Source organism: Gambusia affinis, linkage group LG05 (genome assembly GCF_019740435.1).
Source record: "Gambusia affinis linkage group LG05, SWU_Gaff_1.0, whole genome shotgun sequence".
Taxonomy (NCBI): Eukaryota; Metazoa; Chordata; class Actinopteri; order Cyprinodontiformes; family Poeciliidae; genus Gambusia; species Gambusia affinis.
Window position 1 is genome coordinate 22872091 of NC_057872.1, and position 15971 is coordinate 22888061.

Sequence of the window (15971 nt, forward strand, 5' to 3'; positions counted from 1 at the left end):
CTACAATAACAAGCTGTTTTCATTTTCAATGGGTCTTTCTACAAGGTCTTTCTGTCATGTGATTGGCTGATTAGTTATTTAGAGATAAATATGAAATCCAGCACAACCTTTACCAAAAGCTAAAATCCAAAACTATGATCATCTTTTATATCGTGACATGGTAACTTAACTACTTTACTTGGTCTATTTTTGTTCAATATCTGTAGAAAATGTTTTAGGACCAATGTTATTACTGGTAATGTGTAAGAACTAATATGCAAAGACCTCCGTTATGTCCAAATAACCAGTGGGGGGTGAGTGAAGTCAGTTTAAATAAAAGTTGGTGTTACAATTAATCTTGGTCTCACATGACCTACGACCTCGACAGACCTCGTCCTAATAGGTTTAGGGGATGAAAAGCGGAGCAGGATGTACTCCCCATCATGGACTGATTCAAGCCCAGTGATGCACAGAAAATGACGGAGCAGGTGTAGAAAACACCTGTTTGTGGGTCTGTTTTGTTACTAATGAACTGCTACCTAAACAAATTTCTTAAAAGACAAGAGCAACAATTAAATGGTTAAAATCCTCAGATTGGCCAAAAAACCACAGCTTCTTCAACGTATTATTATTCAATTAATGTTATTTTCATCGTAGCTTCCATGAACTATGTTGGATATTTTTGGGAATACAGTGGGGTGTATATGAAAAAACTGTTAAATAGTTGGATAAAAAATTTTTTTTTAGAGAAAACAGAAATTATCACTCCTCCCATCAGAATGAGGTTCTGGATGCTGCTGTCTGTCATGTTATCGGATTATTTTCATCCAGACCAGAGTTGATGCAGATTGACTCCAACTTTCAGTTCCAACATGAGTTAACTCTGTTAATAATAAAGCTGCTATGAGATTTACTTAATAATTTATCATTCGTGTCCTAGTCAACAAATACATTTAGAGTGTGGAGTAAATTTTAGTTTTGCTCGCTTCTATCCTGAAGTGCAAAAACTGTGAGTTGTTAAATTTTTATTTTTACATTTTCAAAATAAACATGCACATTAAAACAAAATTACTACAATCTTCTGAAACAGTTAAAATTAAACTGCTATTGCCATGTTATCTTCAAAGAAACAATGTTAATCTATGCGAAGAAACGTAAAAATCTGCTGCTGATGACTCTTTGTGTTAATATTCTGCTTTTCCCTCAGAATCTGTGTGGCTTACATAAGAGGGAAAGTTTTACATAGTTTTTTTCTGGCTTTATGTTTTCAGGTGTCAGGTAGAAAAGACAAAAACAAAAAGGTTTGTTTATTTCTTCTACCATCCTCATCTCTCAACCTCTTTGTTTTTTTATCTCTTCCTGCACCTCCACCTCTCTGTGGATTCACAACAGACCATCAGAGATGGAGATCAACCAGTTCAGTGACAAATTTATTGTGACAGTTTAAGAGCGTGTAGAAAAAGTAACTGTGGAGCAAAGTAGAGATTTGTAATGAAGGAATCAAAGTTTCAAGACATCTGAGTTGTAAAAAAGAACAATGTTCTCGCTGTTACAGGGTTTGACACCTTTTTATTTTCAGAACTTCCTTGATTTTTCCCTGCATACATTCATCTGGGATTCAGAAAACAAAAATGCAGATTTGCACATAAAGAAAAGTAGTTCCCATTGAGATTTGTGACTCTATTGGACTACAGGGATTTCCATGTTCAAGAAGCCAGCTAGAGATGATTTGATCTCTGACACGATGCGTTTCCTGGCTGGAAGCAGCCATCAGATGATGGGTATAGTCTGGTCATAAAGGGATAGATATGGACCACAACAACAGGGGGAGGAAGGGGCGAAGGAGGAAGCTGCTGCTGGGACTGAGGACACGCCTGTGCAGACCTGGCGGCCTTCTGAGGAGGGACTCCAGCGGGAACAAAAGTGGCTCTTGACTACAGTGACAATGGCACAAGGAAAGCACTGCATTTTGGAGAACATCCAACTTTCTGACTCTGGTGTCTGTTTTTAGTTTGTAATAAAAGAATCTGTGCTGAAATAGGGGCATTTAAACAGTGCTCAGGTTCTCAGAATGTCAACATGATGTCCATCACATCACCGCCAACCCGAGTTGTTGAAGCAATCCATAATACCTGAGATCTTACTGTGAATGAAAGATGAGAAGTTTCTAAAATACCCAGACTGGCCCATCCGGCATCAAAAAATGCCCCTTTAAAAGTCACTTAGTGTGTTTTCACATTAAGTGGTAGACTTGGTTTGATTGGAGATCAAAATCGCAGCCTTTGGTCTGTTTCCCCGTTATATATTATTCAATAATTATTAAATAACTAAACTGTTCCCCTCCTGACCTGTGGGGGCGCTGCCCCAAGAGCCACTGAAGGAAACAACCCAAAAATCTCAGAAGAAATCCCAGGGCTGCTTCCTTCATCACAGAATGTAAATAAAAATAGAGCAGCGTCAGATTTTAGGGGTTGTAGGATTTCTGTTTGGTTTTTGGTAAAAGACTACGAGACATTATTCCACTTATGTTGAAAAAACAAGTACGCAATTCCAGCGTTAAGTAAGAAATACAATTAAAATCTGCAAATGAATAAGTTTGTGTACGCGATAAGGCCATAACCAAACCACTTCCTGTCGTCTTCTTCATCGTTTCTGCCAGTGATAACATCTGGTTGTTGACCACATGACTTGTGTGATGCAAACAAAATGTTTCCATTGCAGTTTCCACATCATCTTACTTAAAAAAAAAAGTGAGATTTTTTCACATTTTGCAAATTTATTATCATTATTCCATTTTGCCCAGTAAGGTCAATGAAATGCAGCTACTGAATTTCACGTTGACACATTTCCAGATCATTTAAATTTCTCTAAAGTTGTTCAATAGAATAGATTAATATAACATGACTGAGTCCTTGTTATCACGTTTCTTTCCCCCATCATTTCTCTTTTCACACCCTCCTCTCTCACAAGCACAATAACCCCCACTCCATCTTACTTGCGCGCTCTCCCTCGCTGCTTTCCTGTCTCGCTCCTCCTTGCTTTACCCTGTTTCCACACACCCCCACCCACATCCACATTCCCCCGCTCTGCATTAAGCCCATCTTGTCTCGTTGCCTCTCTGATCCCTGGAGCATTGCTCTGCAGGATCTCCTCCGACCAGCACAAGCCCTGCTGGTCTCCAGTCACCCTCTCCACACTCTGCACGTGGGAAGACGAGTGTTAGCAGAAGAGTGGGAGTATCCATCCTGCATGCGGTGGAGATCAAGGGGGGGGAAAGTGAGAAGTGAGCATGTTTGAAATGCAGAGTAGAAAAACAATGTGAAAATGAAAAGAGATGAAACAAGATGAGGGCAGGAAAATAAAGACAGGAAGAAACTGGAATTGGAAATGCAGGGTGGAACAGGGAATAAGTGAGCGAATGGGAGAGGAAGAGAGAGAGTAAGAGGGAAGGGAGGGAGGCGAACAACACTGCAGACACTCATCCGCTGTCACTGCTCCGCAGGCAGAGGACAGAGGCAGCACCGGCGTCAGTGGGGTACGATGGAGGAGGACGGCTGCACCATCCGTCTGCGGCTCGCTCCTCACAACTGACCCCTTCTCTCTGGAAACGTCCCGCCAAGTTATCGAAGGAAACTACCACCTCTGTCCTTCACGAGATCACAAGTTCTGGAGCTCAACTTCTGCAGGACCGCCGTTCACACCCTTCGCAATAATTTCTCCCGTTGTACACGCCCACACTCCTCATCACACCCTCACCTTCAAACCGAAGCCCACTGCACTTCCCCGTCGCCTCCTGGACTCGTGTGTTTGGGTTGTTCTTCATTATTGCTGCTTGCTGACCTTTCGAGCTGAGTGGATTTACTTTTCTCCTGTGGTGGACCATGGGGCTGGGGTGGCGGGACGTAGGAGGGACCCCCGGGAAAAGGACAGGGGGGAGCTGGTACCTTTTGGTGACATTGCTGCTCTGTGGTTTCTGGAAGGCTCACTCGCAGACAGACGATGGGAAGTCTGTCTACTTCTGGGAAACAGGTACCGCTAACCCGCTAATTACACATTGAATTTAAGCTCTGTATTTATATATCGACTGTTCATGAGAGGGTGTGATGAATTGTTGTGTGCAGGTATGTGAACTCCCACACTCCCTGATCATTATTTGCAGAAAATATGCGTCAAGGAACGGAGCAGGAAACAAAAACAAGGGTTTTAGGAATTGTTTTCCTGCTCAACTTAACCACAATGATAGACAAAGCTTCTGGATGCCACATAAATCTGCTGTGGGAGTTATCAGACTCCGTGCAGCTGAACTTCAAGGAACGCACGCAGATGAAAGATGACCCAGAAATCTACATTAGAGCCGTCTCTTCCTGCAGAATAGCATGTGGCACGCAGGGCAAGCTGTGATCCATTTTTGAGTGGATTACACTCATCTCCCAGAGTCTCAGGTGATGCACCATTATTGAAATGTTGGTGCTGTGAGCTACAGCTTGGAGATGACTGATGGGTATTTCTTCCCAAAATGCTGTGTGGTGGAGAATCTGGATGGGTTTTGATTGCATTGGTGACTTTCTCTGCAGATGCTTGTTGGTTTTACAGTGAAAACATGAACGACTGGTGCTACTTTCACTTGTCTAGAGAGCTGGATGCACTAAATATTTACATCCTTAGTGTTTTAACTGCATTTTTAAATACCCAAATTAAACATTAATGAATGTGTTATCGACCCTGAAATCGACGGTTGCTTGTGTTTCAACTTTTCTCAACATAGGGTAGGTTTTCTCAATGTTCGCCCAACTCAAAACCCACATGTCCTGCCCTGCCTTGCTAAGCAACAGTCCCCAGTTGACATATCCCACGTCTCTCCTCGGCGGTTGTGCATCCTTAAAGAGGATGTAGCTGAGTAAGGAGATTAAAGGAGCAGGGATTTAACAACCCAGGAACGACAGCCCAGGGAACTAAGTTGGAAAAAGAGGAAGGAAGAGTGAGCACTGCAGGCAGAGAAAGTGGGAGAGAGAGGACACCTTAACCCACATCCACCCTGCCGTTAGGTCATAATGATTATGCCTCTCTCCCACGCTACACCACCTCTCTGTGCTCCCACACTGGAAAGCTCTAGGCTCTGTGCTTTGAAATGTAATCCAGTGTTGGGACTTTGTTCACCTCTTTGCAAATAAAAGGTAGCGCATCGATTCCAGACTCGGAGTTTTTCTCTCTGTGCCTCTCTCGGTTTGACAATTGCCTGCAGAGTATTAAAATCTCACAGGGCAATTTGCTGCTTAGAATCCCATTGCTTTTCATCAAAATGTGATTATGTTTGTGCAGCATTTGCATACTTCCTCTACGCCAAAGGAGGCTTGTTTAAGAGGAAGGAGGGAAAAATGTGATGTTTATGCACATCTTTAGAGGGTGCAGTGGAGGAAATTCTCGTGGCAAGATATGCTCTGATGTTTTGCATATTGATGAGTTTAGCTGAAATACTGCCCCCTGTCTTGAAAACTGTGGGGAATTTGGCCCTACTACCGCTTTTATTGCTTTCTGTGAAAATATGATGCATCTGTTTTGGGAGGTGATACAGGTCAGTGCCGCCTTTTTGCTATTCAAATGAGGCTGATGGAGACATGAGGCTCACAAGGGATTTCTTTTTTCTGAAGGAATAAAAAGAAAAAAGAAAAACACGAAGCTGGAAGTAACAATGATGAAAGTAATGATGATGATGATGATGATGTTAATGGCGCGCGGCAGTTCTTCCGGGGGCCTTGCTGGGAGTTCCTCGCATTCAGATTCTCTCACCATTTTTCTTCGTGTCACTTCCTGACAGTCGGGTTCTGTCTCTGCACCTCCTCCTCTGCATCTAATTGCATATTGCTGTTTCTCTCCCACTGTCATATTCGCTAGATAATGAAACGGGGGGAATATGATGAAATTTGAAAGAAACCTTTTCTGTTAGCTGTGCTTACACTGTCACACCAGGATGTCAATGGATCCAACAAGTACTGCTGTATGCTACCAAGTTAGATCTCAAAAACTGGAAAGTTCACTTGTTTCAGTAAGTTCAGGTCAAAATATGAAATTTAGATTCACTACACGTTCATTCACTTCCTATGTAATTTAGAATATTTAATAGGGAAATGTTGTGGCCTACACAGTGTTGGCGAAGACTGCAGACTTGACAGTTTTCCCTTTCACGGTCACCGACACTCTCCAGAGGAAGGGTAAGCTGCACAACTCCATCGCTAATGAAGCTGGCTCTTTAAAATGATATATCTCAGCCGGCATATTGTTGGAAAATTTAGTGGAGGAGTTAAACATGATCGGGGAAGTGCACAAGCAACAGCTATGACCGCAGCCTTTCACAATGTGGAGACTGCAGCTGGAGGTTCAAGAGCCACCACACACAGACACATCCAGGAAATTGGCAACAACTGTCACAGTCCTTATTGCTGGAGTTGGGTCACGCTGAGCCAGAGAAAGTGTCGGATGTTTGTGTTGAGGCGAAAATGTTGCTTATCTAAAGTTTTCCTTTACAAATGAAGGTTAATTTTATATTTTATTTATAAATCAAGATCAGAATTTGAAGAGAAAGTGGAGCGGCACAGAATCAAATTTGTGTGAGGAGGTCCAGTGTGATGTTTATAAAGTTAGTGATAATTTCTTGTTGGAAGTCAGCCATCTTTCAGGATGTTTTAGAGAACTAACTGCTTCCTGCTGCTGGGGAGCTTTTATGAAGATGCTGCCCACAATCCCAAAAGTACCAATAACCAATTAAATGATCGTGGTGTCTCTGCGTTTGGCTGAAACACGCCAGATCAAATTCCAGTTGAAAACCTAAAGAGCACTGGACACCAAAGCCAATGGAGATAAACTAAGGCAGCCTGGACGGCCTTGAAGAGATCATACTTATTAAAATTTACTGTTTTAAGCTTTACTTCATGTTATAAAAACACACCTGGAGTGTAGCCTTGATTCTTTTGTACCTGTTTGAGAAATCCTTGAATCTCTCATGGCAACCATTCAGCAGTGAAAAGCATCTGATCACACCAAGTGCCTTTTTTCAGAGCATCACTTCCACACTCAGCTCCTTCAGACTAGCCAGCAGCAATTAGCATCTTGTGGAACTGCGCATCAGCCAAGCTCATATGAGCTACTTCTCAGTAAAACGCTGCTAAAAAATAAACATTGTTAAAGGGTTAATAGAGGAGTGATTTGGTCATATTTTCCTGAAAGCACAGTGTTGGAAATCGAAGGAGTTTCTTAAAGAGACAGAGGCCCAATTTCAAGGAGTCGAATTTCTTGTAAGTCATGTTTAATTTATACAGCATTTTTATAACAACAGAAGGTAACACAGCTACTTGATTGTGCTATAATATAAATTGGAGCAATGTGCCTGAAAAATACAGCCGTAGCAAAAATAAAGAGCCCACTGCACTGAACCCCGTAGAAAACCTCCTGCTGGTTATTCCACCAAATATTGATTCCTGAACTCTTTCTGAGTTAAAACTTTAGTGTTGTTGTTTCTAAATGAACATGAACTTGTTTTCTTTGCATTATTTGAGGTCTGAAGGCTCTGAATCTTTTCTTATTTTGACCATTTCTTATTTTCTGCAAATAAATACAAAAATTTTGCTTGGAATTTGAGAGACATGTTGTCAGTAGTTCATGGACCAAAAGAACAATGTTCATTTTACTCAAAAATATACCTATACGTTCTCAGATTTTACTTATTTCTCAATAAAATCTGAGAAACTGATAATTTTAAGTAGCCTCTTAATTTTTTCCAGAGCTTCCCCTTCAACAACAGAACACACAGGTTAATTGGCTCCATGCCATGCTGCACTGACGCAGTAATTCATGCAGAAGTACTATGGAATGGATATATTTTATAGTACCTCAATAAACTTTCACTAGGCTGACATTTCTGTATCAGAGTGTAATGTTCAAATTTTAAGAAACTCCAAGTTTACCCCAATTGTAACTCACAATTAACAAAACTGTAATTAACCTGTACGTAAGCCTAATTAGTGAAATGTATTACCTTCTCAGTTCTACTTTGAGATTCCCCAGTAAGTCCACATACCGCTGCATCATCTGTTGTTTGTGGTGTCGATGCTGTATTAGACTATGCTGCTGGTGAGATTAGTTTGTCTCAAGGCAGATGGGAATTCCTGCCGGCTCAAACCTGGCAAAGCAATTACAGCTCCTGTCTCTGGTGTGTTCGAGCAAACATGTTGTGTTGAACCTCTGCGTTTGGTGATTTCCCCTTCAGGGTGTAACTGAGGTTTAAAACAATAACTCTACCTTCATAAAACCGGCTGGCCTCATCATCAGCAGGTGACTTTTCACCTGCCAGGTCGACCCGCCCTCTGATCTGCTGGCTCTTTGTCGTTACTCACCCTTCTAGAAAGCAGGTGCGTAATCTTTCTTGGGATTGGGATTATCAGTTTTCCAGATTATGCATGAGTCACCTCCAGCCTCAGGAGGAGCTAGTCCAATCCCGCCTGTCATCTTCATCCATTAGATCACTTTTCAACACGTGCCTTGCTAATTTTAGGCTTGTTGAGTCACCTGCTCGTTTTACAAATTATTTTTTTTTCTCATGTGAATGGATGAATGTCTAAAAGTTTGGTAAAGGAAACTGTAAATCCTGACACAATTTCAGGCGCATAAATAATTTATGTGTAAGTGAAACATGGCTTTCACAGCGATATGTTTAGGAATGCACCGATATCAAAATTTGGGCCGATATCCGATATCAATATTGTTGTTTTTGGCCTATAACTAATTGAGAGCGTCATCTCTTCTGCCGTCATCCGTTGGGCCCAAAGCATCAGAACCAGGGACCTAAAAAGGCTCATCAGCCTGATACAGAGGACTGGTTCTGTTCTGGTTCTGCTCTGGTTCTGTTCTGGTTCTGCTCTGGTTCTGCTCTGGTTCTGCTCTGGTTCTGCTCTGGGGACGACTGTGAAACCTCTGGAGATGATCAATCAGGATTCCTCATAGGATCAATAAAATCTGACCATCCTCTTCAGGAGACCCTTAGGAAAACAGAGTATCTTCAGTCAGAGGCTTCTTCAGATTTAGAGCAGTACAGACTGCTACGGGAGATCTTTCCTGCCAACAGCCATCATCATCTACAAATAACTCTTTGAAGAATCTTAATTAATAGACAACAGCATTTACTTTCAGCATTTTTGAATTTGATTAAATGTTTTTAAACTTGAGGGTCAGAATAACTTCCAGAAGAGCAAAGATACTAATGTAATATGCTCTGGCTGTGAAACAGAAATAAACAGCATGCCAGCCGTGATTTATGAGGTTTAATAATAATTTCATTTCCTGAAATGTGTCTGTTTTTTCTGTATTTTCTTCCCTCCAGTTTATTTGTGGGTCTCGGTCAATCTTCCAGTGTTTTGTTGGCCTGTTGTGTTTTCTCCGGCGTGACAGAGCAGTGTGACGGTTAGCACTGTCGCCCTCGCATCGAGTAAGTCCAGTGGGTAACAACGCCTGTTGTTTTCTGCACCACAAACTCGCTGCTGTGTGTCAGCGCGGCCGGCTGATGTCACTTTTAAAGGACCGGGACCGGGCCGAGCGGGACTGACAGGCCATCGTTAGCCGAATGCATTCCTCCCTTCGCAGCGGCTCCAGCAGTGAAGGATGTCACAGGCGTGGAGGGTTGATAGCTGCTCTCACACAATCACCTTCTATTAGGGCAGCCTCGCTGAAGAGGCCATCCAGGAAATTGAAGGAGAGCAGGTTTGACGGGTTCACTAGTTCAATACAGCACGGCAAGGTCATTATGTGGCAAAGTGCCTTGAGCCAAACTGATTGTTGTAAACAAACATGGCAAACAAGCAGAATTTAAACAGAAAAGCTCTGAGATGAATGGATACTTGAGTGTGGTATTGATCTTCTTTGGGTGCTTTGGACTAATTAAGGAGACTTTTTTTTCTAGAGCTTTTGAATTTGGTTGAAGCTGGATACTTACATTAAGAAACTTTTAGCTTTTATTCTCACTGTCAACAAATCAGACTAAACTTTACAAACCCTTTGCATTTGCCAGTAAGATAAAAGTACAAACTAACCATTTATTTGAAAGGCATATTTGTTTGTTTGTTTTGTTTATTTTTGATATTTAGAATGTCTTCCAGTTCCAGTGTTAAATGTTCTTTAGTATTTAAAATTTATTGAGCTTTGAAAATGTGTTCTTGCATTATTAAGATCATAATACTTGAAAATGGTGTAAAAACTCCCTGATGTTTGGTGAGCTGGTTTTCTTCTTTTTACAATGGCTGCTGGAAAAGACAAACGTATTCTTGTCTTACCATTTAGAAACCCACTTGCTGCATTCTTGTTGGTTGTGCAGGAGGTTCCACTTTTGCCTTTCAAAGATGTACACTTGCAGCCATTTTTACGTGTGACTAAACTTTGAGTTGGGGGCGTGGCCAGCTGCAGCTTATTTGGATTTAAAGGGACAAGACGCCCTAAAACAGGAGAAAGGAGGGCAGCTGACCAGACTAAAACCTCATTATCTAAGAATGACTTTAAGCAAAAAATTTAATGAACATGTTTTGTATGAACCATAGACTAATCCTAACTTGTTCAAGGAAGTTTAATACGTCTGTTCAGGATTGGTTTCACTGTGCATTATGACTTTCTTTCAAGCTTCAGCCAACATCTTCACAAAGTATGTAGAGGCATTGTCTGTATGTAAATATGTGGTTTCATCTGCATAGGACACGGGTTTGTCCCAATCCTACTGCAGCCTGGCGTATGCATGAATTAGTGGTTCCTTCTCTTTGAAATCCTTTTCCTTAAATAGCTGTGTGCTAATGCCTGCTTACCTGCCTTCTGCCAGACTGTTTCATCGAGCTCGCCCAACAGGCAGCGCAGCCGGAAAGTAACTGGCGTCATCCCAAATGAGAATGTCCCTTGGAGATTCCCCTGCCTCATTTTAGTGAGTGCACTGCAACGTGACCCTTTCTGACCCCAATTAACATCGCACCTAAAGGCAAACAAGAGTCTGCACTGTAATTGGCCAGATGCTACTTAAAGTCCTTAGCAACGGGCAACAAATTTAGGCCATGCATATAAATTAAGAAAATTTCCTTGGGAATTTCCGTGGCATTGTCAGCCGGTGGGTTTTATTCTAATTCGGCACGCCTGCTTTGTTTTTGTTTTCCCGTTTTAAGTTGGTCTGGAGTTGGAACTGAAGCTTTGCATGTTTTGTGTCTGTGGTTGGTGTTTGCACTATTTTTACTTTTACTCCCAGAGGAAAAGGAATGTGTGCAACTCGAGCGCTAGATCTCTGCCATTCAGTGTCACTGCTGCAGAAATAACACAGCTGGCCAAGAACATGACGTCGCACTTGGATTTAAAAGTGGGCAGAGCAAAAAAAATACGTCAGCTTTGACCCACACTGATGTATTTTGTGGCTTTGGAGATATTACTCTGCTTTGCCTCCACGCCAGTCCACTGCCCTTTTTTTGAAATTGCCCATCCATCGTGCACAGAAAGATGCCAAAGAGATGCCGCAGTTTGTTTAATCTAAATGGCAGCGCTTACGATAAGACCTGGCTATTACTGATATAGGAAGGATGGCAGGATTAGAGATTACACTTCATCCAAAAAACTTTATTTAGACTCGCATAAGAGGATTCCCACTGACTTATTCCACAATATATTCCCATGGCTCATAACGAATTTTAGATGCAGCACTCTAACTGGGCTACAGCTTCTTTTTTTTTCCAGACGGTCACAGCTTCAGTCAAGTAAGCAGATCAGTGGTAGATTTATGATGCAGAGATACTGTTGCTTCCTGATTATGATCCATGAATCCATTCTGACACATGTTGCCATAAAACGATTTTTTTAGCTGGGATTAAAGTACTTTCAGTAAGTTTTCTTAAGAAATCATTTTGAGAACGAATCAATGCGTGGTTAACTTTCTCCTGAAGAACAGGAACAAACGGAAAGCATTACCTTTGGAACAATATAGAGACAGCACACAGCTTCAGTTATTACCAGATCAGGCCCGAAGTCGGGTTCTGAACATTGAGAGCCACATAAAGACAGTTACAAAGTCGACCTTCTATCACCTGAACAAGATTTCCAAGATTAGAGGATTAATGTCTCGGCGAGATCTAGAGAAACTCATCCATGGGTTTATCTTTAGTCACATTGTGTCTAAATAAATCAATCCTACAGCTGCAACTGATCCAGAACGCTGCTGCTGACGTTCTGACTAAAACCAGGAACATGGAGCACACAACCCAGTAATTAAGTCCCTACACTGGCTCCCTGTAGCTCAGAAAATAAACTATAAAATACTGCATTGTATCCAGAGTTGGGTAGTAACTAGTTACATTTACTCAATTACATTTACTTGAGAAACTATTTTGAAAATAAATTTACTTTTATCGGTATTTTTTTACTTTGCTGTACATTTTACATTTTCTTGAATAATTTTATTATGAAGTATTTCTACTCTTACTCGGATAAAATTTCAGGTTTCCTTACCGGCAGAATAAGAAACAAAGATACACACCTGCTGTTTTTGCTAAAGTTTCATAAGTTTCTTTATTAAAAGAAGCTGATTTGGAAAAAAAAAATCTTTTGCCTGATTTTGTTATTTTTTGTTAATGTGAATTGTAGTTTTTGTCCTTAAAATACCAAAATTTCTACTTAACTATATGCTTTGGTTTGTCTGATTATGTAATTTTTAAATATTAAAAGATTGATAATTTGATAAGTTTCTTAGTACTTGAGTAGATTTTTTACCAAATATTTTACTTTTACGTGAGTCATTTCTTGAACGGCTATTTTTTACTTTTACTTGAGTAAAAGTACGGTGAAGTACTGCTACTCTTACTTGAGTTAATTTTTGGTACTCTGCCCACATCTGATTGTGTCGAGCATCAAGACCACTCAAAGTCTTCTGGTTCTGATGTACTCTGTATCCCAGAACCAGATGTACTGGTTCTGATGTACAAAACATCAGAACCAGTGATGTTCTGTACATCACTGTTGTACTGAACATGAAAAAAGGTTTAATTTTTTCCACTATATTTTATTCAACTGCTGAGATACTTCAGCTGCTTCTGAACCAAACATTCAGAAGCAGCGTTCAGCTTCTATGTATCACAAATCTGGAGTAAATCTCCAGAAAACTGCAAAGATGCTGAAACACTGTGTTCCTTTAAATCAAGGCTAAAAATCCACCTTTGATTAGTGGAATATAACATATATGAATATAACATATTTGATGTGTATTAATGACATTAATGGGTTGATTACTAGATGTAATGTCAGATACTGGTTCCTCAATTTTATGTTTTTATGATGTAAAGCAATTAAACTGCCATGAAAAGTGCTATAAAAATAAACTTGCACATACAAAACTCCAGACAAAATCACTCTGAGAAAAGGAGCAAAAGGAATAAAGTACGCCTAACCAGTGCCACGAAATCAATACAAAGCATTTCTTTTAATGAGTTTACTTTTAATGTTTGGTTGCAAACGGAGACGTGAGTCTGACGGAGCGCAGGCGCGGCCAGGGAGTGGCATTCACAACAGGCCCTTGACTCCCCGAGAGTTCAACCGCTCAGCTTCAGTGGGCTGAGAGAAATGGCGGTTTCATCGAATAAAGCAGTGACATTTAGCTGAAAGAGCCCCTGCTGCCGTCTCAGATGCTATTCTAATAAAGCAGAAGAGATTGAAGTAAATATCCTCCCGTCTATCCTGCACCACCTTCCCCACTCCTTTATCTCCCACTCTGACAGTCCGGTGTTTGCTCTGCTACGCCCAATTTCAGTTCATTTTTTCTATTTATTTCTTTAAAACGGCACCTTACACGAGGCCAGGCGGGTTTATTTGTGTAGCGTCTTTCGCGGACGAGGTAATTTTAGGTGCTTTGACGAAAATAAAAGGGTAGAGACAGGAGAATCTTTTTAATAACCGAAAATACCTACAAGAAAAACAATGCTGGCATTTCCCAATACTTTGATTATTTTTTAAAAGTTGGTAATAAACTGATGTAGTTTACGATAAATACTTAGGACTGTTGGATTAACTGTGGGGTTCAGTCTGATCTGATCTAGTAAAGTCATAATCCTAACTCATATGGAACCAAAAACCTGATATTTTGGACAGTTTAAGTTATTGTAGCAGATTTATTTTAAAGTTTTGACACAGACATATGAAATGTGTTGTGATCAGCGTATATATAGTGGGAGGTTTTGTAATAGTTCAGATATTGAACTTGGAAATGAATAAATCATCCAGATATCCACAATACTTTCTGGATACCAAACGTTGAAGGTTTTTGACTTTTGGAAGATTTATGAATATCAAAAGTCCAAAATGTAAAAAAAAATTCTGAGATCAATCTCAACATTTCTGAGTTTTTTTCTTGCAGGATTTGGACTTTTAGAGCTCAGAATTTTTTTTGTTTTATTCTAAAAAGATTTCTAAGATGTAGTAAATTATTTTGAAATTTTTTTATGTACTCTGACCTTAATATACTGTTGTAAAAAATCTCTACTTATTGATCCTGTTTATGGACCTGTTAGCTTTATGGTTGCACAGGTAGAAGTTAAAGGAAGTTAGAAAAGTGGAGGTTAAGGCTCCTAATATCTGCTGCTTGAAAACTTTGATAAATTTTCTGTTGTATTAGCCTAACTTTATAGGTATTTGATTTCTTATTTTGCTGTTGAACATCGCTGCCTTTGCACCCTTTAACTCTTAGAACATGAAAAAAGGTTTAATTTTTTCCACTATATTTTATTCAACTGCTGAGATACTTCAGTTTGTTTCAGTGTATTTGGCTACAACAACTGCAGTTTTTACTCAATATGCCAGTCCATTCACAGTTTTGCTTGTTGTGCCTCAAAGAGGTAAACTTTAACGGCCAGTACTTATTATTTATGCAGTGAAAGTTTAAAGGATAAATATTAAAATAGACGTTGTGTTGAAACTGCTGCTGAGATTGACACGCCTCTCAGGCCTCCCTGCCCAGGAAGCCTCTTAGTGCCAGGAAAGAATCTAAAAACTTATTAGAAAGCACGGAGACGAACCAGGCGCGAGCACTAAGCACATTTAAGCCACTAACATCAGCGCTATAACCTGAAATTTGAAATGAAGGAGTGGGTGATGGGGGCAGACGTTGAGGGAGATGCTGTGAAGGATTGGAGGGCATCAAATATCCATCCGGAGCCGTTCCATTAAGGAGGGCGTGCCACAGTGAAATTTCAATTGCAGTATCAATGCAGTAAGGTAGAAATATATAATTGTAGAGGTGAGGAGAGAGAAATGGAGCAGCTGACTAATGATCAGTGGCAAGTTGCCGGATTAAAGGGAGGGAAGCAAATGGCTCCAGGCCAAACCAGGAGCTGCTCAGGCAGATATAAATATCCCAGTCTGGACAGACACACTCATAGGTAACACACAGGGTTAACAGAATATCAGCACTTAGGTTCTTTCTATGTTTTCTGATTAATTTTTACTAATATATATCACTCTGTTCTTTTTTTGCAGTGTTTTCTTTATATAATTAGTTTTCCAGCTGATATTTGTTGTGAATTGTCCCTAAATGAGTAAACTGAATTATTTTCTTATCCTACTGAAGTTCAGCACTTTGTTTCAGTTGGTGAGAACGAGCTTTATAAAAAAAAAAAATGTTGATAATGATGAATTAAATACAATCACAATCATTACATGTCGATTTGTAAAAGTTGCAAAAGAAATCTTTACTTTCTTCATTCTCAACAAGCACAAGGTGACTGACGAGAGGAATGACTCCCCTTAAACAAAAATAAATAAACTTCAGCAGAACCAGGCTTAGAAAGTTTTAATCTAACCATAATCCTAATAAACTGAAAAACTGTTTAACTACACTTTAGCATGTTAGCTAGCTTTAGCTAACATGCTAAAGCTAGCATGTTAGCCTGGTTGATTTGTACAGCTTTCAGCTGGTGTTGGTTTATTTATATTTTCCTTTGAAA

The 15971-nt window shown here is 40.2% G+C and overlaps 1 protein-coding gene across 1 annotated transcript in view; it reads left to right on the forward strand.

Annotated features, from left to right (window-relative positions):
- Positions 1–15971, forward strand: part of LOC122831126 (thrombospondin type-1 domain-containing protein 7A) — a 229094-nt gene that overhangs the window by 26794 nt on the left and 186329 nt on the right. The window contains exon 4 of the mRNA XM_044117078.1: positions 3482–4008. Coding sequence (XP_043973013.1) covers positions 3861–4008 — 148 coding nt within the window. The 5' untranslated portion in view covers positions 3482–3860. The remainder of the gene's footprint in view (positions 1–3481; positions 4009–15971) is intronic.